The sequence below is a fragment of the Dioscorea cayenensis genome, chromosome 13, assembly GCF_009730915.1.
Source record: "Dioscorea cayenensis subsp. rotundata cultivar TDr96_F1 chromosome 13, TDr96_F1_v2_PseudoChromosome.rev07_lg8_w22 25.fasta, whole genome shotgun sequence".
In the NCBI taxonomy this organism is placed as follows: Eukaryota; Viridiplantae; Streptophyta; class Magnoliopsida; order Dioscoreales; family Dioscoreaceae; genus Dioscorea; species Dioscorea cayenensis.
This window is the reverse complement of record NC_052483.1, coordinates 2417073-2442667: the sequence shown is the minus strand read 5'-3', so window position 1 is coordinate 2442667 and position 25595 is coordinate 2417073. Positions and strand designations below refer to the sequence as shown.

Below are 25595 nucleotides of genomic sequence, written 5' to 3'. Positions count from 1 at the left end.
ATTTAAGTTTGGTTTTCAATGGATGATCACACATAGTTTTCCATTTGATCATCTTAATTTGTCCTTGTGTTTCTTTTAGAGTTTTAGGACGGCAAGCAAGATTATTTACAATATACAAACAAAAAATTTACATTTTTATTTTTTTAAAAAATCAATAAATTGTTATTAGTTGTTAAAAAAAATTTAATATATGAAGAAAAAAATGATGACAAGATGAAGAAGAAAATAAGAGCAATTGAAGCAGGCATTTAAGGGATATCTTTTGTATGATAAAAACTAATTAAAATTTTGTAGTGTAATTATTTATATATATATGTATAAATGATAAGAGCCGCCTCACAAAGGGTTGGTTGTTTTGTTTTTTTAATAAAATGATTTTAAGAGTTATCTTTTGTATGATAAAAACAAATTAAAATTTTACAGTATAATTTTTATTTATTTATTTATTTATTTATTTTGATAAAAATAACAAGAGCCACACAAGGATCAGTTGACTATTTTATTATTTTAATGAAATATGTAAGTTTTTATTTAAAATAATACCTATGTAATATATGAATATATCTTTTGTAAGTCATGAGATTAGTTAATAGGTAATAGTTAATATCAATTATGAAATTTAATAAAGAGTACTCTATAATTTTATAGTGTCATGATAGTGATTAGTCGGTTAATATTAATTATTATCTATGTTTAGTAGTCGTTATCATCAATAATAGACTACTAGTTATATAGCATTAATTAGACCATGATTTTCCACCTATACTAGACTACTCCAATCTCTTTAGTGACAAATGGAAGTATTATTCCCTTTTGAAAGCAATATAAAAACATGATCATAATCCAATGTCTGAAACATTTGGATGACTAATAGTTAGTCAGTGATAGTGGGAAACTTAAAACTTCCATAATAAAATAATAAATCTAAGAAAAAAGTAATAGAAAAATGAATTTTGTAAGTTATTAATTCGATTAATTAATCATTAATCTCAATCATGAAATTTAATAAAGAGAACTCTACAATTTTATAGTATCATGATAGTGATTAGTCGGTTAATATTAACTATTATTCCTGATTAATAGTTGTTATATCATCAATAATAGACTACTATTTATGTAAAATTAATTAGACCATGATTTTCCACACCATAAAATAAACTACTCCTAGTTATATTAAATCTTAGTGACGAATGGAGGTATTATTCCCTTTTGAAAGCAATATAAAAACATGATAATCCAATATGTAAAACATTTAGATGACCAATTAGTCAATGTTAAGTGGAAAACTTAAAACTTCCACAATAAAAGAATAAATCTAAGAAAAAGTATATATTAAAAGTAAAGAAGATAGACAAGACTCCAAATGTGAAAAGATTCTCATAATTAAGAAACAATCTTTCATAATGCTTTATGATCAATTTGCAAGCAATTATCCCTAAAAATTTTTTCTTCTTCTTTTCCTAGTTACATCCTTTTTTTATTCCTAAAATCCCCAAGATGGCAAAAACTTCATTAAGAAAAAGCATTAAGCATAGATTCTTATAAAAGTGCAGCATCTAGTGCTTCATTTGCATGCTTGCATGCATGCATGCATGCATGAACACTAGGACTTTGGAAACTCAATGAGTACAATGAACAATAGTATGTGTGACTTGGATTCACTCAAAAGAGTGAGACATGAGAGACATGATATGATACTTTGTGGAGTTAATTTATGTTTGCATGAACACTAGGACTTCTTTTAACTCATTAAGTACAATGAACAATAGTATGTGTGACTTGGGACTCACTTAAAAGAGTGAGACATGAGAAACATGATATGATACTCTGTGAGCTTAATTAGCCAAGAGAATGTTCTTAAATGTTGTGTGCCATGCCTTTAGGCTTAAAGTTTAAAGAACATGACTACTAAGTAGTGGAAGCCATGCATGCAATATTGCTAGAATATGCATGGCAAGCATCAAAGTACAATGAAAAAATAAGGACACAAAACTAAACCTTTTTTTATTATTTTTTAGTGGAGGTGCAACTTGGTTGTGTCTAGTCAAGTCAGTGAGAATTTTGGAAGATGATGATAACAATGAAGCGTTGGTTGTCATTGTTTTCATATCAGAATGTTGGAATCCTATCAAAAGATTTATTCATGTTTATTTTTCATATATGAAGAATATTTGGATATTATTTACCACCTTTTTAATAGAAAGCATTCTTTAATAAAATCTCAAATCATTTGTCATTTAATTCATGGTTTTTTTTGTTATGAATAGAGTAATTTAGCTAATTGATTTTACGTATCTATGTATGTACATATGTAAACACACGTAAATATTAAATTAAAACAGATTATATGAGTCATAAACAGATTAAATTCATTGGTAAGCAAATCTCGAACTCTTTAAAAAGAATTGCCATATTTATCCAATTTGACTAATTGTAAAAAGAATTGTAAAATGTAACATGCATTATATGCTTAGTGAGAAGGCCCACAAATTAAAGAGAGATTTGAGCCCAACCAACTAAAAATACTCAGCCCAAGTCTATCTAATTTCCATTTAAGTTCAACTAAATTCCTATTGGAAATTTTCTATTAAGAAATTTAGGGAATGTTTGTGGGGTTTTTTTTTTCATTTTATCTCTAGATATAAGAAATTTGTAGAAACATATGGTACTTTTTCTTCTCATTTTCAAAAACTCCCACAACCAATTTTAGGGGGAAAAAAATCATTGTCATTCATACAAATTAGAGAGTTTGATTTACTTATTTGATAAAAAATTGTTTATGACTCATGTATATGAAAAATAAATTTAATAGAATATATACACGCACCTAGAAAAATACACTTTCTAATCTATTCCTATTTATCTGCCATCTACCATGAATAATTGAATCTTGTATATTAAGAAAGTTTTTTTTAAAAAAATTTCATGAATATTTTAGTGTTCTTTCCAAAATTAACCTAATTCTTCTTTCAAGAGATTTTTTTTTAAAATTTAATTGTTTATTTAAATATCTCTCTTAATTATCGTTTTTTAAATCCGCCCCACCACCCTAATTTATTTGTTATTAAATGCACTCCACTTTTTAGAAAAATATGCAAACATATTTGTTTTTCAATTTAAAAATTTTTTTCATTCATTTTCTCCATTTAGTAGTGAACTTGAGTTGAACAAATTTGTAAAATTTGAGTAATGTAATTCTCATCTATCTCTATATTCTTTGGAGGATCAGTATGTAACATCATGTTAAATTTGAATCCAAATTTATGAACATATTTCACAATTTCAATAGCTAAGGTTTTTATTAAGAATAAAAATGAATTTCCAATAAGATATTTTCAATTAATATATCATTTATTGCTCAACTAGGCTATTTAATTTTTATCATTATCCCAACGAGGGAATTGAATATAGAGTCAAAGTATATTTAAAAAATAATAATAAATGTTTTGTTGATATTAAAAAATGACAAATAATTAAAAAAAAATATCGATTTAAACAATATGAATTTCTAATAGACAAGTAAGAACAAGGGAGTATATGATTGGATATATATACCTAAAAAAAAGAAATCATATTTACATACACCCAGTGGTGGAACCAGAAGCAAAATAAAAGGGGGTGCTCATATAAAATATTATAAATTTTTTTTAAAAGTTTTTTCAATTTAAAAAATATAATTAGATTAGTTGAACGACATTTTTTTTTGTAGTTTGGCCGATCCAATTATTACAAAAAAAAACAATACATTTATAATTTTTTTATAAAAGACCAAATAAAAAATTAAGGGGCCAAACAATAATTTTCATAAATATTTTATAAAAATATATATCTATATAGATATTTTTTAAATATATATATAATATCTTAACTAATAAAAATTACGAGTTTAACCAATAAATGTTTGTAATTTTTTCTAGTTTTTATTCTATATAAAATAATTTGTAATAAATGAAGGCTAAACAATAATTTTTTTGAAAAAAATTCTTTTATATTATATCAACCAATTTACAAAATATCTAAATAATAAATATTAATTTTGTTCCAAACACTATTTTTTAAATTATGGGTATTAAGAGAGTATATATATATATATATATATATAGAGAGAGAGAGAGTGAGAAGAGAAGGGTGCTTCCAAGTTCCGACTCCCTCCAATATATATATATATATATACACATGTAGTATTGGTTGGATAGGGCCAGGGGGGTGCGCTCAAGCACACCCCCTCTCTGCATACATCCCTAATTATGATGGAGTGCCGCTCTCCTTGCATACACCCCTAATTATGATGGAGTGTATAATGAATACATAACTTATAAGAGTGAAAATATTATTTAGGTTGTTCATCGTTTATAAATAAATGTATATGTATGTATATATATATATATGTATAAAGTACTCATTTTTCAAGGTGTTTGTACAAAAAAAAAAGTTTATATTACACATAAATGATCATTTAAATCTTACAATCATTTTATCCAAAAAAAAAATTCAAAATAATAATAATAAAAAAAACGAAATAAACAACAACTATCATAATTGAAATAGAAGGCCATAATGAAAAAATAAATAGAATTAACGAGTCCCATTAGCCCAAAAAAATAAAAAATAAAACTTATTCATATGACTAGAAAGTAAGAACTTTATCTAATTTGGCTAATTAATTGAAGTAGAATTGTAAATTGTAGCATATATGTTATAGGCCTTGTGATAAGGCAAAAAAGTGGAAATTAAGCCCCACCCACTCAAAATTATAGGCCCGGGCCTCTAGTTTCCATCAACTAAAATTTCTATTGGGAAAACTAGGGCATGTTTTTCGGAATTTTCTTTTTTATTTTATTTTTTTAAAGATGAGAAATTTATAGAAACATATTTTTATGATATTTTTTATAGGTTTCAAAAAAATATTTTTACTATTTTTTACACAAAATTAGAGAGTTTTTTATTTAAAAAAAACTTGCTTTTGAGATATATTAAAATACGGTTTTTTATAAAACATTATCTAAAAAATAAAAATAAAATAATGTTATCAAAGCACATGAAAACTTAAATTTTAAGTACCGCATAAGTTACTCGGTAAAATAAATTCTATCATCATATCCAATATGATAATCTCAAGAGTGACAATTTAAGTTGATAAATCAAAAACTTTATTACTCAGGTTATTATTACAATATATTTAACTTCAAATTTGCATCACAGAATAGATAAACAACCATTATTATAACTAGAGAACTATACTCAACCAAAAATTTAAAAATAATAAAAAAAATTATCAAGATGGTTTTAATTCACTAAAACCATCAGCATATTGTTTGAGCTCGGTCAACCATTGGATAGCCCAATGGTATGACATCAAAGTGTAAGGGAGAAGTTATGGGTTCAAATCTCTCCCCCAACAGTATTGTTCCCCATACTGTTCATACACTGTTCACCCGGGATTCCTATATTATCTTCATACTATACATAAACTGTACATCCGGGTTCCAGTATTGTTTAGTACTATTTATATTCATAAAAAAAGGGCGCTTGTCGTCTATTATTTAAAAATATATATATATATATATATATATATTGTTTGAGCTCGGCGGAAGCAAAATTTTTTCCTAAAAAAATAAAACTAAAACGTATGAATTAATGAAAATTTTATTTCATACAATATTTCTTATCTTGTATTTTTCAAAATAGTTGATAACAAAAATATAATTCAAAGAGACACCATCAAGATATTTTTGAAAACCAAAAGCCATGCATGAATCCACCACACAAATAAAGAACAAACGCAAGCACCATACTCTATCCACTTTGTTGTGTTCCTTTATCTCCTTTGTCATCTATCTAAACTTGGATTGGTCCTTGTGCACCACTTTCCATTCTAACTTTTTTTTTTTTTAATCTTTGGATGGATTTGTTTGGCCTCCCCATGTCCATTATTTCATATATTCAAACGTCATGCATGAAGTTCAATTTATATTAATAATAATCATTGAGGGTTTGCTCAGATAACTCACAAATATGTCATAATCAGTATAATATGACATATTTTTATAGAATTATGGCATAATGGTTGTTTTGGAATTTATTTTTACCTTAAAAAACTATGTTATAATGAAATATTATGACATAAAAAAAATATTTTACTAAAAAGAAAATATTTTCTCATTGTAAAAAGTCTCTTTCTTTCTCAATCCAACAGGTCCATTAGCGATCTGGCCGGTCTCTCATGACCGGCCATGGCCCACTGGTCTATTGCACGGTCCGACTACCATCCAACCTAGGAATGGAAGTGGGGCGAGGCGGGGAATGGGATCCCCGTCCCCATCCCCACTCTCCACGGGGTTGGGATTCAAAAATCCCCCACTTCCCGCGGGGTTCCACGCCACGGAGAATCACTGCCCTGCCCAAAACATTGATAGTTTGATACAAAAATTATGATCAAAAGCCATCAAAAAATTTCATTTGGGTTATACTTAAACACTAAACTAAAAAAATGCAAAGAAGAATTTCATGTAAATAAGCTATAATATTTCAATGCGTTTATATTACTACGTATCTTAAAGATCTTATATCTGATTGAAAAATAAAAGATATAATGTATAATGAAATAAAATAAAATTCTCAAACAAGGCTTTTTTTTTTACAACATATACATCATATATAAAATAAAAATTCACATAAAATATTTCTCCTAATAAGTCATAATATAATGTATGATGAAACAATAACATTAATGTACAAATTAAGTAATACAAATAACATAAAGTTTGAATTTTTAATTTTTGTAAATATATTATATAATAATTTTATTAAAAATAATTTAAGATTTTTATTAAATAAATATGTTTTAATGAAATATATAAATATAAATAGTTAATAAGTTGTATGAAATAATTGTGAGTCCAATTTTATAATATAAAGATAAATTAATGAGTAAGAGTTTAAATGTTTAATGGATTGAAAAAATAATATTTATCACTAAATTAATAATATATAACGTTATTTTAAATTTATTGTTACAATTATATTTAAATTTTAAACTCAGTTATTTAAATTAAGTTTCTATTAAATATGAAAGTTATATTTACTAAAACTTATTAATAACTAAAAAAATATTAACAAATAAATATTTATTGATTATATATAATATTATATTAATGTTGAAATAATATTTAATAAATACATTAAAAATATATAATATTTTTTTTTGCTGGGGAATCCCCGTGCGGGCGGGGAAAGCATTCCCCTCCCCCGCCCCGCTAGGCGAGGAAGAATTTTTCTCCATTCCTTGCCACGCGGGGGGAATATTTCGTGGAATCCCCGCCCCGTTGGGACAGGGCCCCGCAGGAAATGGGGATTCCCCGCCTCACTTCAATCCCTAATTCAACCAGCTTCTGATGACTCTTCAGCAGGCACTCGTGATTTGACTGGCCTCTAGTGATTGGGTATCGGTCCACTGCCAGTACAGTCATCGACTGATCGATCTTCATAATATTTTTTTATTTTGTTAACTAAATACTTATTATATAACAATAAAATATATTATAATTTTTATAATAATCACTTGCATTTTCTATGTAATAAAATTATATCATATGTTTTTATTTTATAACCAAACATGCGCTCAAATAAGGATGAATTTTATACTAAAACAGTCAAAAGAATCATCTACATGTGGACCATTATAATTTGTTTTCACATTCATATTAAAGCTCTCAAACATGTGGTTTTGTCTTAATCGGACTTTAGTTAATCAATAAAAGACAATAGAAACATATTAAACTGAACCTTTTTAACTTTTCCCTTGATGTACTTAGATTAGCACTAAACCATGATGCTAAGCATCTTATTTAGTTATTTTAATATGGCTTCTCATGATGCCACGTATTTTTTGACTATTTTTTAAATAATACAATTAAGTTTTTTTAGAGCAATTTTTTAATATCATATAAATAAAATAGAAATATTCTATTTTAACCTAATTGGCCAGGCCAGAGTGACTGTAAATAAATGATGTCACGCTGATATTATTACAAAAAAAAAACAGTCTAAATATTGTATAGTTGAGTTTGATTTTGCTTTACCATCATATATTTGTATTATCTTCTAACAAATTATAATTTATTTATTTTTATTAAAAAATAAATTCCATTCACGAGGAAAAAAAAACATTCATATCAATGTGTCACAATTGGTTGATAAAACCATGAAAATAATATTTTGTTTTCATGTTCAAGTGTATCCTTCACTCATTTGGTTCACTCATTTGTCACTTCTTTCAAAATTTAATAAAAAACACATCATTAAAAATTGACTGATAGTTATTTAAATAGTAAATAAACAAACTTAAGATCATATAATTCATATCCCTAGACCGGTAGTGATATTATTATAAATATTATTTATCAATTATTAATTAGAAGGATATCATTTTTCTTCCTTTCAGGATTTAACTCAATGTAATTTATTAGCTTAGTTTGGTTCCTCAAAATCTTCTTAGCTTGTACACGATAAAATTCCAATCACCTCATGTGTGATATCTTGCTAAATTTAAAAATGATAAGCAAACTTAATCAAAGCATCATCATACATATTTATTTTTTGACAATATTTTACGGGGCGGGTCATCTTTGCCAAAAATAAAATAAAAAAATCGAAGGATTGGTTTGTGGCCTAATGGATTCGGAGTCACAAGAACACGAGGCATCCGCATCCGAACCCGTTCTCACCACGAGTTCTCCACCCGCATCCACTTCGGTCCCATCATAGTCCCCACATCTCCACGTTCCCATCAACGCCACGTGGCAAGCATTTGCGCATGCGCTTGCCCGCGCGTGATCGTACATTTCGAATTTACCAAATATTTTATATTTACTTATCCTTACAAAACCAATTTTTTTTCTTAAACTATATATATATATATATATATTAACGAACATTTGATCTATTGGCATCGAGTCAGCGTGCAGGGTGATTCGCGATCGAATGTCGAGCGTATCTCACCGAGTTCGATTCAAAATGCTTGCGTGAGTGAGTATGGTTCGATAGTGAGTCGCGATCGCGTGTTCGTCGCAGGTTCGTGACATGTCGCTTCTCAAAAAAAAATATATATATATATATATATATATATATATATATATATATAAATATCTAATTTTATTATATCATTATTCACTTTGAAAATTAATAACATACTCATTTAAATTTTGATTTTTGTCCTAAATCCTATGAGCATGAGCATGCATTTCCAATGTTGCCTTTAGATGTATTTTTATTTAAAAAAATTAAATATATGATTTTTTAAGAAATATTTATTTTCTTGAATATATATAACTAAAAGACTAAAATCCCCAAACTCATTATTGATTTTTTTTTTCCCAGTATGATTTAAAATTTATATTTTATAATTACTTTTGGTTCTTAATTTTACATATTCTGTTTATTTTTAATACTTTATATTCTTATATACATAAACTTTAAATAAGTTATTAACATGAAAAAAAAAACATCAAACTCCAGGAATTGAGAGAGCAGTGAAATGCCAGATCTTTTATAAACTCCTTTTTTTCTCAATAATAATAATTATTATTTTATCCTCTTATGTTTCAATGTATTTTTAAATAATATCAAATATTAAATATATTTACTAAATTAGATACGGATAATATCGATTGGAGGTGAGTATAAAGGGCGGTGACGAGATCTCCGGCACTTTGGCGAAAAGCTTTGCCTTTATTGGCTTTAACCACGTGGCACGTGCTTTGACGATAAAAAGAATATATATACATAAAAAAAATTATATAATTACACATTCTTTGCAGCCGTTTCCCATATTGAAGTGAAACGGGAAACGAGAAGTACGTATGGGGTGAATATAAGCGAGCCCTTCTCCGCCATTCGACGGGTCCAATGCATCGATCAAACGATTCCTCGTCCATGGCTTCCGAGTTGAACGAGAACCGGACGCTACTGCTCGCCGGAAGTTCGTCGGACTCCGACTCCGAACGCGCCTTCGAGGAAGAAGAGAAGGTCATCATCTCCATCACCTCTGATTCCGACGCTGATGCTGACTCGCCTCCCCCCTTCTCATGGAGCAAGCTCTGGCGGTTCACCGGCCCCGGATTCCTCATGTGCATCGCCTTCTTGGACCCGGGAAACCTCGAGGGGGATCTTCAGGCCGGCGCCATCGCTGGCTACTCGCTGCTTTGGCTCCTCCTCTGGGCCACTGTCATGGGACTCTTGATTCAGCTTCTCTCGGCCAGGCTTGGTGTTGCCACTGGTCGCCATCTTGCTGAGCTTTGCAGGGATGAGTATCCGAAGTGGGCGAGTGTGACGCTGTGGTTGATGGCGGAGCTGGCGCTGATCGGGGCTGATATACAGGAGGTGATCGGGAGTGCGATTGCGATCAAGATTTTGAGCGGCGGGGCTGTGCCCTTGTGGGCTGGGGTTCTTATCACTGCGTTTGATTGGTGAGAATGATTTGGTTTTGGTTTTCCTTTTTGGAGTTCGTGTTTGGTTGTTTCTTGGGCTTTTCTTGGTTTAATCCATCTTCCCCTTTTCGAAATGTGTGATGTTTTGTTTGTTGATGTTTGAATGAAAGGTTGTTTTTAGGGATTAAAATGATTTTTAGTAGATTAGGTGCTCTATTTTTGTGTTCTGTATGAAAAGATTGCGGCTTTTAGTGATTTTTTATGCGTGTTTTTCAGTGACGTAGTTAAAGTTTGGTGTTTTCTTTAACTAATTTAGTTATATTTTTTGTTTTAATACTGTATGTTTGTTCATCTTGGTTCTCTCTCTCTCTCTCTCTCTCTCTCACACACACACACACACGCGTGCATAGTCCTAAAGGTTCATAAGCCAGAAGATGAGGATGAATGAAATGAGATTATCACTGTGAAAAATGACTTTTGTTCATCTTCTGCTAAACTGGAAATTTTGGATGAATTGATATCTGATAATCTGAACTTTGCTCTGTACTTTTAACATGATTTGCTTAAACTTTCTGACTCTGTATTTATTGAATATAGTGATTAGTTTGTTATTTGTCATTTACAAGATAAATAAGTTTCTCTTCTATCATGTTGGCAGCTTCATCTTTCTGTTTCTTGAGAATTATGGAGTTAGGAAATTAGAAGCCCTGTTTGGGATTTTGGTCGGGACAATGGCCGTCTCCTTTGCTATAATATTTGGTGAAACCAAGCCGAGTGGGAAAGAACTTCTAGTTGGTAGCTACTTCCTACAACTGAATTAGAATTCTGTTTGTCTTGTTTTATTGATTTATTCATCACACTAGTAGTTCATTTGATTTCTGCTTGCAGGTGTCTTGGTACCAAAACTTAGTTCGAGAACCATTCGACAAGCAGTTGGAGTTGTTGGTTGTGTCATTATGCCTCACAATGTGTTCTTGCATTCTGCTCTTGTGCAATCGAGAAAGATCGACAATACTAAGAAAAACCGTGTTCAAGAAGCAATGCGGTATTATTCAATAGAATCTACCATTGCTCTTGTCATCTCTTTTGTGATCAATGTGTGTGTGACAACTGTTTTTGCCAATGGTTTCTATGGTACTCCTGAAGCTAACAATATAGGCCTTGAAAATGCTGGCCAGTATCTTAAGGATAAGTTTGGAGGAAGGCTTTTCCCTGTTCTTTATATATGGGGAATTGGATTGTTAGCATCTGGGCAAAGTAGCACCATTACTGGTACTTATGCCGGTCAGTTCATTATGGGGGGATTTCTTAATCTACGTCTGAAGAAGTGGGTGAGAGCAATGATTACTAGAAGCTTTGCAATTGTGCCAACTATCATTGTTGCTCTCTGTTTCGATACTTCTGATGATGCATTAGATCAGTTCACTGAGACGCTTAATATACTCCAATCAGTTCAGATCCCATTTGCTCTCATTCCACTGCTCATTTTAGTATCAAAGGAGCAAGTTATGGGAGTTTTTAAAATCAGTAATGCTATGAAGGTATGTTAGCGTGCTTAACATCAATTTACTTCTGAAGATCAAATTATGAGAACCTATATTGCATTTGAAGTAGTGTTATATGGCATGATTTCTTTATAACTAGAAGTACATTCTCCATCTGCATCCAATGTTGATAGTTGTCATGAGAACGCTTTTGTTGTGTCATTAGAAATATCATCACTTGTCACATGTGATTACTGTTGAATGATTGCCCAATTTCTTAATGTTATAGAAATACATGTTATGCATAGTTTGCTAGGCTATTATCAATTTATCATACACAAGCTCTGCGGTGTCAATTTACTGTAATTCTGAAGTGCTGTTCTTAGGAAGAATTTAAGTCCAGGTTCATCAAAACGTAGTTCTTAACACCAGAATCAGGCACAAATTTCTCTATTTAAGATTAAAACAACTTGTGAAAGTTCATCAAATGCTTGTTTTTGCTTGAAAAATACTTTCAATTGTCAAATGATAAACAATGCATCAAATGCTGATCATGACTATAACATGAATTGTTCGAATACATGCCTTGAATTCCTATTCCTTGTCTCAAAACTTCGTCTTCTTCTTGTCTGCAATAGATTTTGACATGGGCCATCGCGGCATTCCTAATCATCATCAATGGCTATCTTCTGCTGGATTTCTCCACCACCCAAGTGCACGGTTTGGCACTCATCTCCATTCTCTCCGTTGTATTAGTAGTATACGTTGCATTTGTCATATACCTCATCGTTCAAGGTACCGGGTTATGGTCTAGACTCAACTCTGCAGTCTGTAAGGGCTCTAGCAACTAGTCTGAAACAAAGAGCTCCAGTGTTTCATCCCAACTGATTCATCCTTTTCAGAATGTAAATCATCATCATTCATGAACCTCTTTATTGTTGAACAACATTTCTCCATTGTAGTGTGTTATCTTTTGCTGAAGAAACTGGCTCATGTACACGAGGAAATGATATCATTGGTATACTACACAACTAAGCCTTTGATTTGTTTAGTTTTAGGGTGAACAACTTACACGGTCACATCTTTTTATGTGTTTCTATTTCGGTCATTCAGATTTAAAAAGTTATGATTTGTTTTTTTATTTTCAGTTTTGCTATAATTAAATCACATGAGTATGCATCATTAACAGCAATCACATTTAGAATTGACATCTAAACTAGCATATGTCATATGTGATCGGTGTTACAGTGTATAATTGGGTGATCAAATTGTAAAAAAAACTAAAAATAGAGGATCAAATCATAACTTTAAAAACACAGAAAAAAATAGAAAACCATTTAAATTGTTTACTTTTAGTTTTAATGTCAAATACATTTGAAATGACTTATATATAATGGTTTTTTTCCCTCTTTGCCAAGTTGCTCTTAATTAGAAGTATATTAATAAAAAAGTGTGGGTGGCATTTTCACATTGTAAATAATAATAATAATAATAATAATATTTAGCATGACAATGATTGTGAAATTATTGAATTAGTTTGTTAGGAACCTACTATTTTAAGACTTATTTTATTAATATTTAATAAAAAAATATTTGGGTTATTTATTTATTTTATTAACAGCTTTTTTCGGCTATTTTAATATTTTCCTTCTCACTATCCAATCAAAAAAAATTTCTGTGAGTATTTATTATTATTATATTAATATAATTATAATTATTAATAAAATAAGCATTAAAGCACAATAAACACACATAAGATATGATTATATTTTAGATTATAAAGTTCATAAATACCAAATTAAAAAAAAATAAAACCAATATCATACAAAATTTGTAAATAAATAAAATAAATAAATAAACATATATATATATATATATATATATGAGAACCCATCATTTAGGGACGTCCTTAGATTTCAAATCTAGGGATGTCTATAATAGCCATCGGATGAAAATCTGACGGCTCTTATCATTATAAACAGTAGAAACCGCGTTCTACAGTGTTGTACAGTGATCATGAACAGTAAAATTGTACAGTATTTATATAATCAATCAACCATCGGGTGATGATCCAACGGCTTAGATTTAAAAACATCCCTAAATTTGAAATCTAGGGACGTTCCTAGATGATGTTTTCCATATATATATATGGTCGCCCACAGAGCGGGCACAAGGTATTGATCGTCAAAATAATATTATTTTAAATCAAAACAAGTAAAAAAAAATTAAAATGGGCCTAATCAATTATTAATCTTATACTAATCACTAAAAAAAATTCAAGTTGAGTTGTAGCACGATTTTTAAAGCAGCCACGTGGACTAGGAGTCCAACTTGGCTGCTACGCTAGCAGCCAAAGTCTAAGCTGGTTTAACATTAGCCAGCTAATGCTTTTTCTAAACCCTAAACAAACGAAAACCCTCGAATCATCGTCTCTCTCTCTCTCTCTCTCTCTCTCTCGGCGGCGAACCGGAGAGCTGGAAACAATGCACGCCGTGGTCTCCGGCCACCGCCTCCCGTACATCTCCGGGCGCAGCGGTAACCTCACCGCTCGCCGGAGCAAGAGGGCTGACACAACCGTACGCATGGCGTTCAGAGAAGATGGACCTACGGTCGCCGTAGTGGGAGTGACGGGAGCCGTCGGGCAAGAGTTCCTTCAGGTGCTTTCCGACCGTGACTTTCCTTACCGCTCTATTCGGATGCTCGCCAGCCGGCGTTCTGCTGGCCGCCACCTATCCTTTGAGAACCGTGAGTACACCATTGAGGAGCTCTCCCCGGAGAGCTTTGATGGTGTTGATGTCGCTCTGTTCAGCGCTGGTGGTTCGGTTAGTCGTGAGTTTGGTCCTGTTGCTGCTGAGCGTGGGGCTGTTGTCGTGGATAATAGTTCGGCGTTTCGTATGGATCCTGGTGTCCCGCTTGTTATCCCGGAGGTGAATCCTGATGCGATGCGGCATATTAGGTTGGAGGGCAGGAGCAAGGGGGCCATCATTGCTAACCCTAATTGTTCTACTATTATTTGCTTGATGGCCGCCACGCCGCTGCATCGGAGGGCAAAGGTATTGTTAGTTTTTATTTTCAAATTTTGATCTTTCGAGTGAAAGCTTAAAGCTTTTTTGCGATTTTGGGTAAATATAGTTGAATTTCATGGCTTCTACTTCTCTCGAAACCTGAATTTCAAGTAAAAGGCGTGTTAATTTTAATTCCTAATTGCTCTCTTCAATTCTAGCTAGAAAAAAAAAGCATTTGATTTTCTTAACTTATTAAGAGCTGGTACGTAATTACTGAACAAAGGTCAGGAGGCAGGAATTCAAATAAACTGAAAAGTATAGAATTCAACGTGCTAAGATCTTTGAGACGGACTGTTTTATTATTTGGAAGATTATCTCTAGGTTATTTGGGCTTGAATGACTATTAGTCACATTGTCTTGTTGGAGAGATATTTGGACAAATAAATGCCCGCTAAACAAGCAGAAAGCCAATGCTAATGAGGATTGTAATGTCAGAAATGTTGGAAAGTTGCGAGTAATGTATGATTATTTTATAGTGATTGACAAATGTTGTGTTATGATTATCGGAGTAAGAACACATCTTTAAACTGTTTCAAATAATTCTCACCCAGTTGTGCTTGTATGGCAGGTGGTTCGAATGGTTGTCAGCACCTATCAGGCAGCTAGTGGAGCAGGTGCTGCAGCAATGGAAGAACTTGAATTGCAGACTCGAGAGGTTTATTTCTTTCTTTTAAGCATCCTTTTTTGTTTTGTCACATTTGCTAATGAAGTTCCTTTGCTCTATAAAGCTGACCATTATTCTTCCTCTTTGAGCTTATAGGTTTTGGATGGCAAAAGACCCACTTGTAAGATCTTTAAGCAACAGGTTATTTTTCTTTGTTGGTTTCTGAGTCTGATTGTCTTGTGTTTGTAACTGATTAACATGTTTGGTTGTGTGGTTTAGAGCTAATGGAACTGTACACACTAAAATTTAAGATGTCATCATTGTTTCTGCAGTATGCATTTAATCTATTCTCACACAATGCGCCAGTTCTTTCAAATGGGTATAATGAGGAGGAAATGAAATTGGTGAAAGAAACAAGAAAGATCTGGGTACTAGTTTCACTTTGTGGCCTGCTCTAACTTTGCCTTGTTCATTTTTCAAATCATATGTTAGTCTTGCTGCAGAATGACGAGGATGTTAAAGTTACTGCAACTTGCATCAGAGTTCCAGTGATGCGTGCACATGCTGAAAGTGTTAATCTGCAATTTGAAAAGCCTCTTGATGAGGTAAGTTGAGCCGCTGGTGATACTGGTTATTGCTGGGTTCATATCAGATTCTTTCCCATGAAAAATCTGTATATTCTATCAACAGTAACATTTATTTAAATAATCACCTGATTTATTAGCCTTGAAATTAACTACCCTATTTATATTGATTATTCTTGTTCACAGATACTCACTACAGCAAAGAATCAAGAAATGGGATGTTTTGGTCATAAGATAATAAATATAATGCTTACTTCTTAGCTTCAATTATGCAAGGTGAATACCATTCAATGGTAGAATCCATGTTGTTGGACTGAATCAATAAATCTTTTGATTATAAGTATTTCTGTCATGACAACTAACATTCCAATAATCTCAACCTCACAGGGTTAGAGGGACAGTCAGATTGAATTCTTTGTTTGAATGACTAATTTGTTTTGGTTGTTATTTGCCTCTTGCCGTAGGTAAATCTGAATGATGTCTCCACATTTTCATTGCACAGACACTAGCCTGACTGCTCTTGTTCTTTAGTCATCCTGTGAATTTGGAACTGACACAGGAACTGATTGGCTTACAAGTGGCTAGAACCATAATCACTCTGCCTTCTACTTTATAAAAGGACTGTCTTCTACTCTATGAAAGGAAAATATTGAGCACAATCTTTACTCTGAGATAGAAGTGAAAGTTAAGAAAAACAACTTATTTCTGTTTGCACCACACCGTCTAATCTCCTGCTTAATTACTATTTTTATAGTAACCATTATCTCCATGAATTGAAGAGTAAAACATATTCTGAGGTTCTAATTGTAGTTTGATATCATGTGTTAGGGTACTGCAAGGGAAATTCTCAAAGGGGCTCCTGGGGTGGTTGTTATTGATGACCGTGGTGCCAATCGCTTCCCAACACCATTGGAGGTTTCTCTCATACCTAGTTCTATTTTAAAACAGATGATTGTAGATGCCATACTTGACAACTAGTAACATCATCCTGCTAGATTCTAGGTGCATCTGTGTGGACATTATGTCATGGATTTTATTTCTTGACTACTTGCAGGTGTCAAACAAAGATGATGTTGCGGTTGGTCGTGTTCGTCAAGATGTTTCTCAGGATGGAAACCATGGGTAACACCCATCATCCCCTTCCATTAAACAAAATGCATTCCTCTGTTTTCTCCCAGATTGTACTAAAATCAAAATGCCTTTCCTCAACAGACTGGACATATTTGTTTGTGGAGATCAGATACGCAAGGGCGCTGCACTTAATGCTGTGCAGATTGCAGAGATGTTACTCTGAACCTGCCGGCTGTCTTAAGAGTATGTTTTACCTATCTTTCCTTGGTTTCTCATGCTGGCCAAAGCAGTATTCAGTATTCTCAAATTTTGAGTGTTTTGAGTGTTTCCCTTTGTTCTTCATCTATTGTTAAAGATGCTACTATATTTCAGATGAAGAGAAAAACAATAATACTTATTTTCAAAGCCTCTGGTTCATATGCTGATAACAATAAGTGCATACACTCATTATTTTCACATCAAACTCAACAGCAGATAAATGTATATATATATATATATATAGCTATGTATGTATATATATAATATAGTTGAAGAAATAGATTGCTCATAGTCATGGGCACTTGGGCTTCTTCTTCTTGTTAAGCTTGTTCTTGTAGCATGGGCATTCATCCTTATTCCCATAGGTCCCAGAAGGCACACAATTGCATTCCTTGCAGCAAATACCACAGTACTTAAGACACCTATCCTGTGCACTTGCCTTAGAGCACCTCACCTTGCACTTCGAGTCACAGAAGGCTGCAAAAAGAGTTAATTCAATTTAAAAGTCAAATTTTATTCGATAACAAGCATAAAGGTCCTACCTGAGCCAGCCATTGCGGCTTGAAGATAAGCAGAAGTGAAGAGGACAAGGATAGCAAAGGTGGCAAAGAAAAGCTTCATGTTTGAAGGTTTTAGTTTGATGGCATTAAAGGTTTAGAGAATAGCTATTTATAGAGTCATGTTCGGTGATAATTGCACAAAAACACTTAGACACACATCTGATTAGGAATTAGTCCATCATTTTGTCTTCGTAGCTACGTTGGAGATGATTGCCAATGAATGTATCGACTAGTTATGATTGAAACCTATGGAGGTTCAATTTAAGCTATCTTCACTCGTGCCGACATTTTCGATCAAGTGTTTGAGTTTGTTTTTGAGAAGAATGGTGAAACAAGTGTAAGATGTCAATATATCATGGCCTTTTTTTGCTGCTTTTTCTTATCTTTTTTGTCATTGTGCCTACTCATGTGCCTTCACTTGTAATGTTGGCAATTTCATGACTAGAAATGGGCATGGATCACTTTGGAGTAACTTGCACTTAATTGCTCTTAATGAGTGTTTTGTCACCATTTCACATTGATTTCTTTTATTTTGCAAGTTTGAAGTATTCAATGGATGATGTAATTTTGGTTCCAGGGAATGATTTTTAGGGCATGTTTGTCAAGCCCTTTTTTTTTTCTTTTTTTCTGTCATTGAAAATTAAAGGTTTTTTAGAATAATGTTTTTGAAATATAGAAAATTATTGGTAAATTTTGTAAGCATTTCTTAATTGAGATAACAAAAGCAACAACAGCTAAAAATATATTCTAATAAGTAAATTAATTTTAATGTAATTGATTTGAGTATAATTAAAGAAATTTATTTAATGGATCCGCTCAAGAAAATTATATTTGTTTGTAAGCTCTGCAAACTTATATAACTAAATATTAGCTGTGGTAATTAAAATTATTTATAATTTATGATTTAAATATTTAACTGTAAATAGATGTAAGTAAATATTTTCATCATTTAACTATTATAATACATTGTATAAAACATGAGTAGGTTGATAATAGTATTGTAACAAACATTTTTGTTTATTGTTATTTGTAATTTTTTATAAAAATAATTGAAATAAAGTTATTTTTTAAAAAAACAGAAACAAGGATAAAAATTGTTTTGTAAAAACAAAAACAAAAACAAAAAAGTAAAGCCTTTAAAAATATTTCCCAAAGGGACATACCCGTTTCTTACTTTCTTCTTTTTGTTTTTTTAATTGAAAATTTTGGTACGGTAAATTTTAAAGGTTTTATTACTAGACCTTTTCATAAATTGGGGTTGTAATGATTCGCTCATTAAAATTTTTCTGTACTACTTATCTTCTTACTTTTTACCTGTTTTCTCATCATTTTATTTTTATTTTTCAATAAACAAAGGCATGTCTTTGGTTGGGGAAATTTAACTATGTAAATAAATATATTTAACTATTAATTTAAAAATATTAATATTGATAAACACTAATTATTAGTCCCTCTCTCCTTTGTGGTAGGGTTTTTTTTTGTCTTTTTTTATATTTTATTTAAAAAAAATTATGAAACATTACATTATTTTTTTTAATTTTACTCTTTATTTTTAATATACTTTTATATTTTTCAAAATTTTTAATAACTAAAATATTGTTTTGAAAGAGTAAATAAATAATATAATTAAATTTTAAAAAAATTAATAAAATTTAAATTAATAATCAATTTTAACCGATTTTTTTAATGAACATAAATTAGTTAAGGTGGACAAGTAAATAGAACCGGAAAAAAATAACTAGTAAAATAAATTTTAATTTTAAAATATTTAATTTTGACAAGTTGTACTTAAAAGCCAAAACTTTATTTTTTAGTTCAAATAAATTTTTTTTTCTTTAACTCAATATTTAAAAAAATTCAATTAACATCACAATTTTATCCCCTAATCAACACAATCCATGCTACTCTAGATTTTTGGTTTACACTTAAAATATCATTTTATTCAATAAGGTAATAAAATACAGATGAATTTTTTAAAAAGAAATATACAGCATGAAAACCCAAAAATTAATCACACATATTTACAATGTTAAATAAAATTTTCTTAGATAAAAAAGGTGGGCAAAGAAATACCATTATTTACTGTGAACTTTAAAGACTTGAAACTGAGAATAGCACAGAGCTGGTCTAGTTCACTGACACTCATCAGAGGAAACTAAGTTAACCTGCAAACAAATTCAGAAATCTGGAAAGTTAATCTACAAGTTCTCATTTTCCATTAGAATTCTCAAACAAAAAAGATAACCAAAATCAAAATATATACTTTTATAATCTCCGTCTTGCTTCGATGTCCTGAATACGCTGCGAGGACACTCATATGAAAAACCTGAGCAGATAAAACATATTAACATTTCATCGATCATGTATTATGTTATTTGTGTTATGTTTTCAGTGATGGTAAAACTGAATTTCTCACCCTGAAAGGATCACCCCTTAAAGACTGAACAAACATGGAATTCCTCGAGCTTTTGCCCTGTCATTTAGAAAAATTTATCATACTTTACAAATGCCGTAAACTTGTGAGAAGAACAAACTAAAGATTTGAGTACCTCGAAAGAAATATCTCTTAGTCGTCGACCGGTTTGAGTACAGCAAACACGAATGATGTTTTCCTCGCAACTCCCACTGATCATATAGTCCCTTCCATTCATGTAGTATGACCGGGTGAAGTTTAGATTGCTTCCAGTTGAAGTGATATCAAATACGGTATGAAGACGTCCATCGACAGCTAAAAGTTGCTTAACCTGCATGAAATGGTCATTTTAAGACTTATCGGTTTGAAGGAATGCTCAAGATTGTGTCAAGTACCTCATTGTCGACAGCTGATGAAAGTAGATAATGATCATCAGGAGAAAAGCAAACCATGACATTTCCTCTTGTGCTTGAGGCAGTGTAACAAGGTTGTGATGTTCCTTGCCTCAAGTCCCACATCTTGATCTTTCGGTCGAATGATACTGTAGAAAATACAGTAGGGGAATGGTTTGCAAACCTGACAACATTGATGTGTTCTTGATGTAAATCTTTAAAGATCTGCACGCGCTTCCCGCTGCCTATGTTGTACAAAGCTACGTGTTTTGAGAATCCACTTGCGATAAAATATTCGTCTGTTGAATTTATACTCAGTGATGTCAACTGCTCAAATTCATTGAAATTGTGTATGGCAGCATCTTTGCTGCAATATTGACCAGTAACTCGTGACGGCATTTTACACACATCGTGTAATCTTAAGGAGCCATTGTCCGAGCCAGCAATGAGCTGCAATTCACCATAAGACCGATTTCAAGTTAACAATTTGCAAATGCATCATTCCGCGTCAATAAAAAAATTAGTTTGATGATTGCATACCTTTGAAGGATTGTTCTTAAGCCAACAGAGGCCCAGTATGCTGTGCATTGCCCCGACTGAAGGAAGATAGCCGACAAGTTTCTGGGATTCATGGTTGATAATGACTAGTTCACCATCCAGAGTTCCTAAAGCCATGAGACTAGGATTACAAGGATGGTACTCAAATTGTCTTGGATTAGAACCGATGACTTCTTCTCCTGCACCATTTCTAAATTTGGGAATCAGCTGCAGAAGAGGCCATGGGGAGGAACTCATTTTGGCAGTGGAAATCGATCTGGAAATCGAATGCCGACTTCCTTTAGAATAATTTCGTTGACAATGAGAAGATTTTACCTTCTTGTGAGAAACATTGCTTCCAAGTTCACGATTCGACAAGATACTGACAACACTTTCTTTGCATTGTCTATTGTATGGTAGATATTCATAATGTTTCTTGAATATCAAATTGGCGTTTTCTCTTTCGGTGTCAGTGACACTTGAATTATCCAATACCTTCAAACAAGGCAGTGAAGATATCATATATTCTCTGTAGTGTTTATCAAAACAAACAGGTGAAGGATGATGTGAAACATACTGTCTCGGAGAAAACTGATCAAGATCTTTCACATGAATGCTCGATAACAAATCCTTCTGATTGGGTAGATTCGGGACTTTACCTATATCTGCATGGCCACTTATACCATTATCATATGGATATTCACCATCAATTTCATCAGTATTGATCTTCACCTCTGTGCTTGGAAGCAGGATTTCTTCCATAAACTCAGAACTAATCTGATGATCAAATTTAGTGAATTCATCACTACACTGGTGATTACTTGAATTTAATTCACTTAAATCCAATGATTCATTGATTGTGCTTTGAGGCAACTCATAATTTGTCAAGGGACCATCATCAGACTTACAGATTCTCATATTTTGATAGAACCAAGATAGCGCACCTGACGACGCTGAACTTAATGCCTTCTCTGATGTTGGACATGATCCAGTGCCAGAGCAACACAAACAATTCTGAAAACGGAGTTCAGTCAGAGATCGTAATTTTGATAGAGCAGCGCATGTCATTGAAAGATTAGCAACTCTTGTCCCACACATAGATAGGTGCATTAGCTTTGGCATGCAGCTCAAACAACTTATATGGAAACCAGTCAGGGAAAGACTGAAATCCAAGTTAAGAGTTTGCAACTGCAGAAACTTCCCACTAATGTTGAGTTTGCGCATTGGAGAAGATTGTAGATACAATGTCTGGCATGACAAACCGTTCTGCCAAATATCACTAAAAACAAGACTAATATTAGATTACAAAATAAATCGACTTTTGAAAAATGGCACAACATGTAAACGAAGTAGTATTGATGAGTTCAACAAGGATCATAAACAGAAATGTCGATGAATGACAACAAGCAACTAAAATGTCAAATGCAAATCTTAAACGACAACAGTAAGCACCGATACTTGACTTTGTTTCTGAAGAGAATCATCACAAACTAGAATTTGATTTTAGTGCAATACTAACTGACAAAAAATTCCTCAAAAATTATTTACAAGTTTCTATTTTCGTGAAAAACAACATTCTTCAAATTCTATCAGAATCTTATATGTACTCTCAAAATACTGAGAGGTTCAAGATCACATACCGCAAAATCTTCTTCAAGTAAGATGAATCAATAAACTCAACTACTCTAAGCTTGCAGTTGACAGCCTGAAGCAGAGAGAGAACAAAGTCTTCATCCAACTGCAGACAACTAGATCTTTGACGTACATCAATTGCATCAATACCAAATAAATTGATATTGGACAATGCATCAATAAGTGTAGGGACATCTGAATTCACCAACTGGTCAACAGAAATTTCCAAAACACATTGCTCTTGGCACATTGTCTGATTCTTCAACTATTGCAAAAGAACACATTTCAGAATCCATTTCACATTATATATATATATAACACATTTAGGGCAGCAAAATTACCTTGAGAAAACTTGATAAGAAGGAAGGATTTGATTGCACTTGATGCTTCCTGCAACAACCAAGGTACCTTTGGCAACACCCAAAGTAAACAACAAACAAAAAAAAACCCAAATCATCAAAACAAAAACATGTTAATTAACATGAATTATCATAGGCATCTCACAATCTAAATACATATATATATATATATATATATATATATATATATATATATATATAAGAACACAAAGAAATGATAACAACCATCCAATTCATCAACAAAAATCCAAAATCCAAACAAAGAGATACAAATCATCAAATCTAGAACAGAAACAAAAGTAACAGCAACAGCCAACATGAACATCAACAAATACATCACAAGAAACTCCAAATCACTAAAAAAAAATCCAATTTTTCAACTTCATCTGAAATCCAAAACTGTCATTTTTTTTTAAAGAAAAATTCTGGGATTCAACTTAAACTTCAAAGTCTCAGCAAGAAAAACTCCAACAAGCATCACTAAAGCAAAAAAGAACAAAAATGGCAAGGATTTGAATTGAGGAAGAGTACCTAAGTTGAAAAGCCATAAATGAGCTTGTTAAAGGTCCTCCTCCTCCTCCTCCTCCTCCTCCTCCACCTCCTTGTTGGTGGGCTGCTTTCCTCTTGTGGAGATGGGATTTGGATTGGAAAGTGAATCTAGATTCTTTGTTCAATGGAATGGGGATATGCAGGCATGATTAGCAATATTGGTCTTTGTTGCATTTAAATGGTTTGGTGGAAAGACTCAATCAAAAAGACAACATGATATGAAACAGACCATACCCAAATATCATGTTCATGCCTGTTTTTTCTTTTTCTTTTTTTTTTTTTTGTCCACAAAATGTGATAAGCATTTTGTTAGTGACAGGAACAGTGGAACAAAGACGCGGAGAATGCTTATCAAACACATGTACTATTTAGTTTGGTTGAGTTTTGAGATTTGATGTTTGATCCTCTGTAAATAACTATGGTAAAAAATCAATAATAAACCATCGTTGATGTTTTTAAAATTACGTTGATGTTGTCTTATATATGTTAAAGGACGAAAAAAAACTTTTTGAACAGATTAGGAGAAAATTTATCGAGTATATATATTATCATTTTATGTGAGTTTTGAAGTTTAATTTTTTATTTTCTTTGAATAAACACGGAAAGAAACAAATAATAATAAACCAATGTTGATTTTTTTCACTTTTTACTCTTTTATTAGAAAAAATTATTTTTTTAAAACTTTAATCATTTTGTCCATCTATTCATTCACATTCTTCTTGATTGACTTACAAAGAAAAAAAAATAGTGAGTGTCGTGAAAAACTAAACCTCATACCATATGTTTTATTTATTTGTTTACAAAGCCGAACTCAAAATTACTTATTTAAATGACTTAAACCAATTATTTGAACCAATTTTTGTTGATAAATTCTTGATATCAAACCCCTAATTAAAGTATTACTTTGTTATCATATGGTGATAATTTATTGATTTTTTATAGGTTTTTCTTTTTTTTCCCCTGTGAATTATTTGACAGCCAATCTTCAATATCCAAGGGTAAATTTGTAATATCAAATGGTTTTTGGATTTAAAAATAAAATATTTGAAAAGTACAAATGTTTCAAAGGATACCAAAAACTCTCCGGACTATTTAGCGATTTGAAAGGTCAAGAGGGATTTATTAGTGCGACTTTCTTCAATTAACTACCAATTTTAAATTTGTTGTACCAAAATGCATGAAAGAATAAAATAAAATAGTAATTAATAAAAAAAGAAAATTACATGGTATGTTTCAAAAAACAGATATTTTAGATATTTATTAAAAATGAAAAGTATGGTTTCTTTTGAAATTTATCAAAGAGATATAGGTATGAGTTTTTTTTCTCAATATATAGAAATTAGATAAAGGTAAAATTGTAATTTCAAGTTCTATAAAGCGTGATTATATTTAAATTAAAAGTATATATAGTTTACTGTTCTCAGGTAAGATAAAACCAATATAATATATATATATATATATGGAAAGAGATATTTAAACTAATGGTTAAATTAAACAAAAACCCTCCGAGAGGTTTCCAACCATATCTTTTGACCATTCCTTCATGCTTTATTATGGATTTTAGAGAAAATAACACATAAAGAATAACTTGAGAAATATTTTAAATTTATCTTGATACATACGTCAAATAATAATAAATTGATCTAAATAATAAGATAAT

At 31.5% G+C, this 25595-nt stretch overlaps 4 protein-coding genes across 4 annotated transcripts; 2 read left to right on the top strand and 2 right to left on the bottom strand.

Annotated features, from left to right (window-relative positions):
• The first annotated feature begins 9813 nt into the window (after positions 1–9813).
• Positions 9814–13008, top strand: LOC120274788 (metal transporter Nramp2-like). Its single transcript, XM_039281324.1, has 4 exons — positions 9814–10466; positions 11086–11222; positions 11316–11968; positions 12550–13008. The coding sequence occupies exons 1-4, from the start codon at positions 9907–9909 to the stop codon at positions 12760–12762; spliced, it is 1563 nt and encodes a 520-aa protein (XP_039137258.1). The 5' UTR covers positions 9814–9906; the 3' UTR covers positions 12763–13008.
• Positions 13009–14315: 1307 nt separating this feature from the next.
• On the top strand, positions 14316–17652 carry LOC120274872 (aspartate-semialdehyde dehydrogenase). Its single transcript, XM_039281414.1, has 8 exons — positions 14316–14964; positions 15545–15631; positions 15737–15781; positions 15913–16008; positions 16084–16185; positions 16993–17079; positions 17219–17286; positions 17377–17652. The coding sequence occupies exons 1-8, from the start codon at positions 14395–14397 to the stop codon at positions 17456–17458; spliced, it is 1137 nt and encodes a 378-aa protein (XP_039137348.1). The 5' UTR covers positions 14316–14394; the 3' UTR covers positions 17459–17652.
• LOC120274873 (peamaclein-like) lies at positions 17633–18154 on the bottom strand. Its single transcript, XM_039281415.1, has 2 exons — positions 18036–18154; positions 17633–17970 (listed from the first exon to the last, which is right to left on the bottom strand). The coding sequence occupies exons 1-2, from the start codon at positions 18112–18114 to the stop codon at positions 17786–17788; spliced, it is 264 nt and encodes an 87-aa protein (XP_039137349.1). The 5' UTR covers positions 18115–18154; the 3' UTR covers positions 17633–17785.
• Positions 18155–19982: 1828 nt separating this feature from the next.
• On the bottom strand, positions 19983–24227 carry LOC120274814. The gene is made up of 9 exons (XM_039281347.1): positions 23918–24227; positions 23369–23435; positions 23036–23292; positions 21399–22674; positions 20862–21308; positions 20603–20797; positions 20470–20526; positions 20317–20379; positions 19983–20218 (listed from the first exon to the last, which is right to left on the bottom strand). The coding sequence occupies exons 1-9, from the start codon at positions 23932–23934 to the stop codon at positions 20186–20188; spliced, it is 2412 nt and encodes an 803-aa protein (XP_039137281.1). The 5' UTR covers positions 23935–24227; the 3' UTR covers positions 19983–20185.
• Positions 24228–25595: the final 1368 nt, after the last annotated feature.

Excerpts from the sequence above, each read along its gene's own strand:
- LOC120274788 (XM_039281324.1), top strand. The coding sequence starts at position 9,907 with ATGCATCGATCAAACGATTCCTCGTCCATGGCTTCCGAGTTGAACGAG. Across the intron at positions 11,223-11,315 it reads TGGGAAAGAACTTCTAGTTG|GTGTCTTGGTACCAAAACTT; the intron begins GTAGCTACTTCC and ends TTCTGCTTGCAG. Across the intron at positions 11,969-12,549 it reads AAATCAGTAATGCTATGAAG|ATTTTGACATGGGCCATCGC; the intron begins GTATGTTAGCGT and ends TGTCTGCAATAG.
- LOC120274872 (XM_039281414.1), top strand. The coding sequence starts at position 14,395 with ATGCACGCCGTGGTCTCCGGCCACCGCCTCCCGTACATCTCCGGGCGC. Across the intron at positions 16,186-16,992 it reads TTGAAAAGCCTCTTGATGAG|GGTACTGCAAGGGAAATTCT; the intron begins GTAAGTTGAGCC and ends ATCATGTGTTAG. Across the intron at positions 17,287-17,376 it reads TCTCAGGATGGAAACCATGG|ACTGGACATATTTGTTTGTG; the intron begins GTAACACCCATC and ends TTTCCTCAACAG.
- LOC120274873 (XM_039281415.1), bottom strand. The coding sequence starts at position 18,114 with ATGAAGCTTTTCTTTGCCACCTTTGCTATCCTTGTCCTCTTCACTTCT. Across the intron at positions 17,971-18,035 it reads AGCCGCAATGGCTGGCTCAG|CCTTCTGTGACTCGAAGTGC; the intron begins GTAGGACCTTTA and ends CTCTTTTTGCAG.
- LOC120274814 (XM_039281347.1), bottom strand. Across the intron at positions 23,293-23,368 it reads TCTTATCAAGTTTTCTCAAG|TTGAAGAATCAGACAATGTG; the intron begins GTAATTTTGCTG and ends CTTTTGCAATAG. Across the intron at positions 20,527-20,602 it reads TAAGAGATATTTCTTTCGAG|GGCAAAAGCTCGAGGAATTC; the intron begins GTACTCAAATCT and ends TCTAAATGACAG.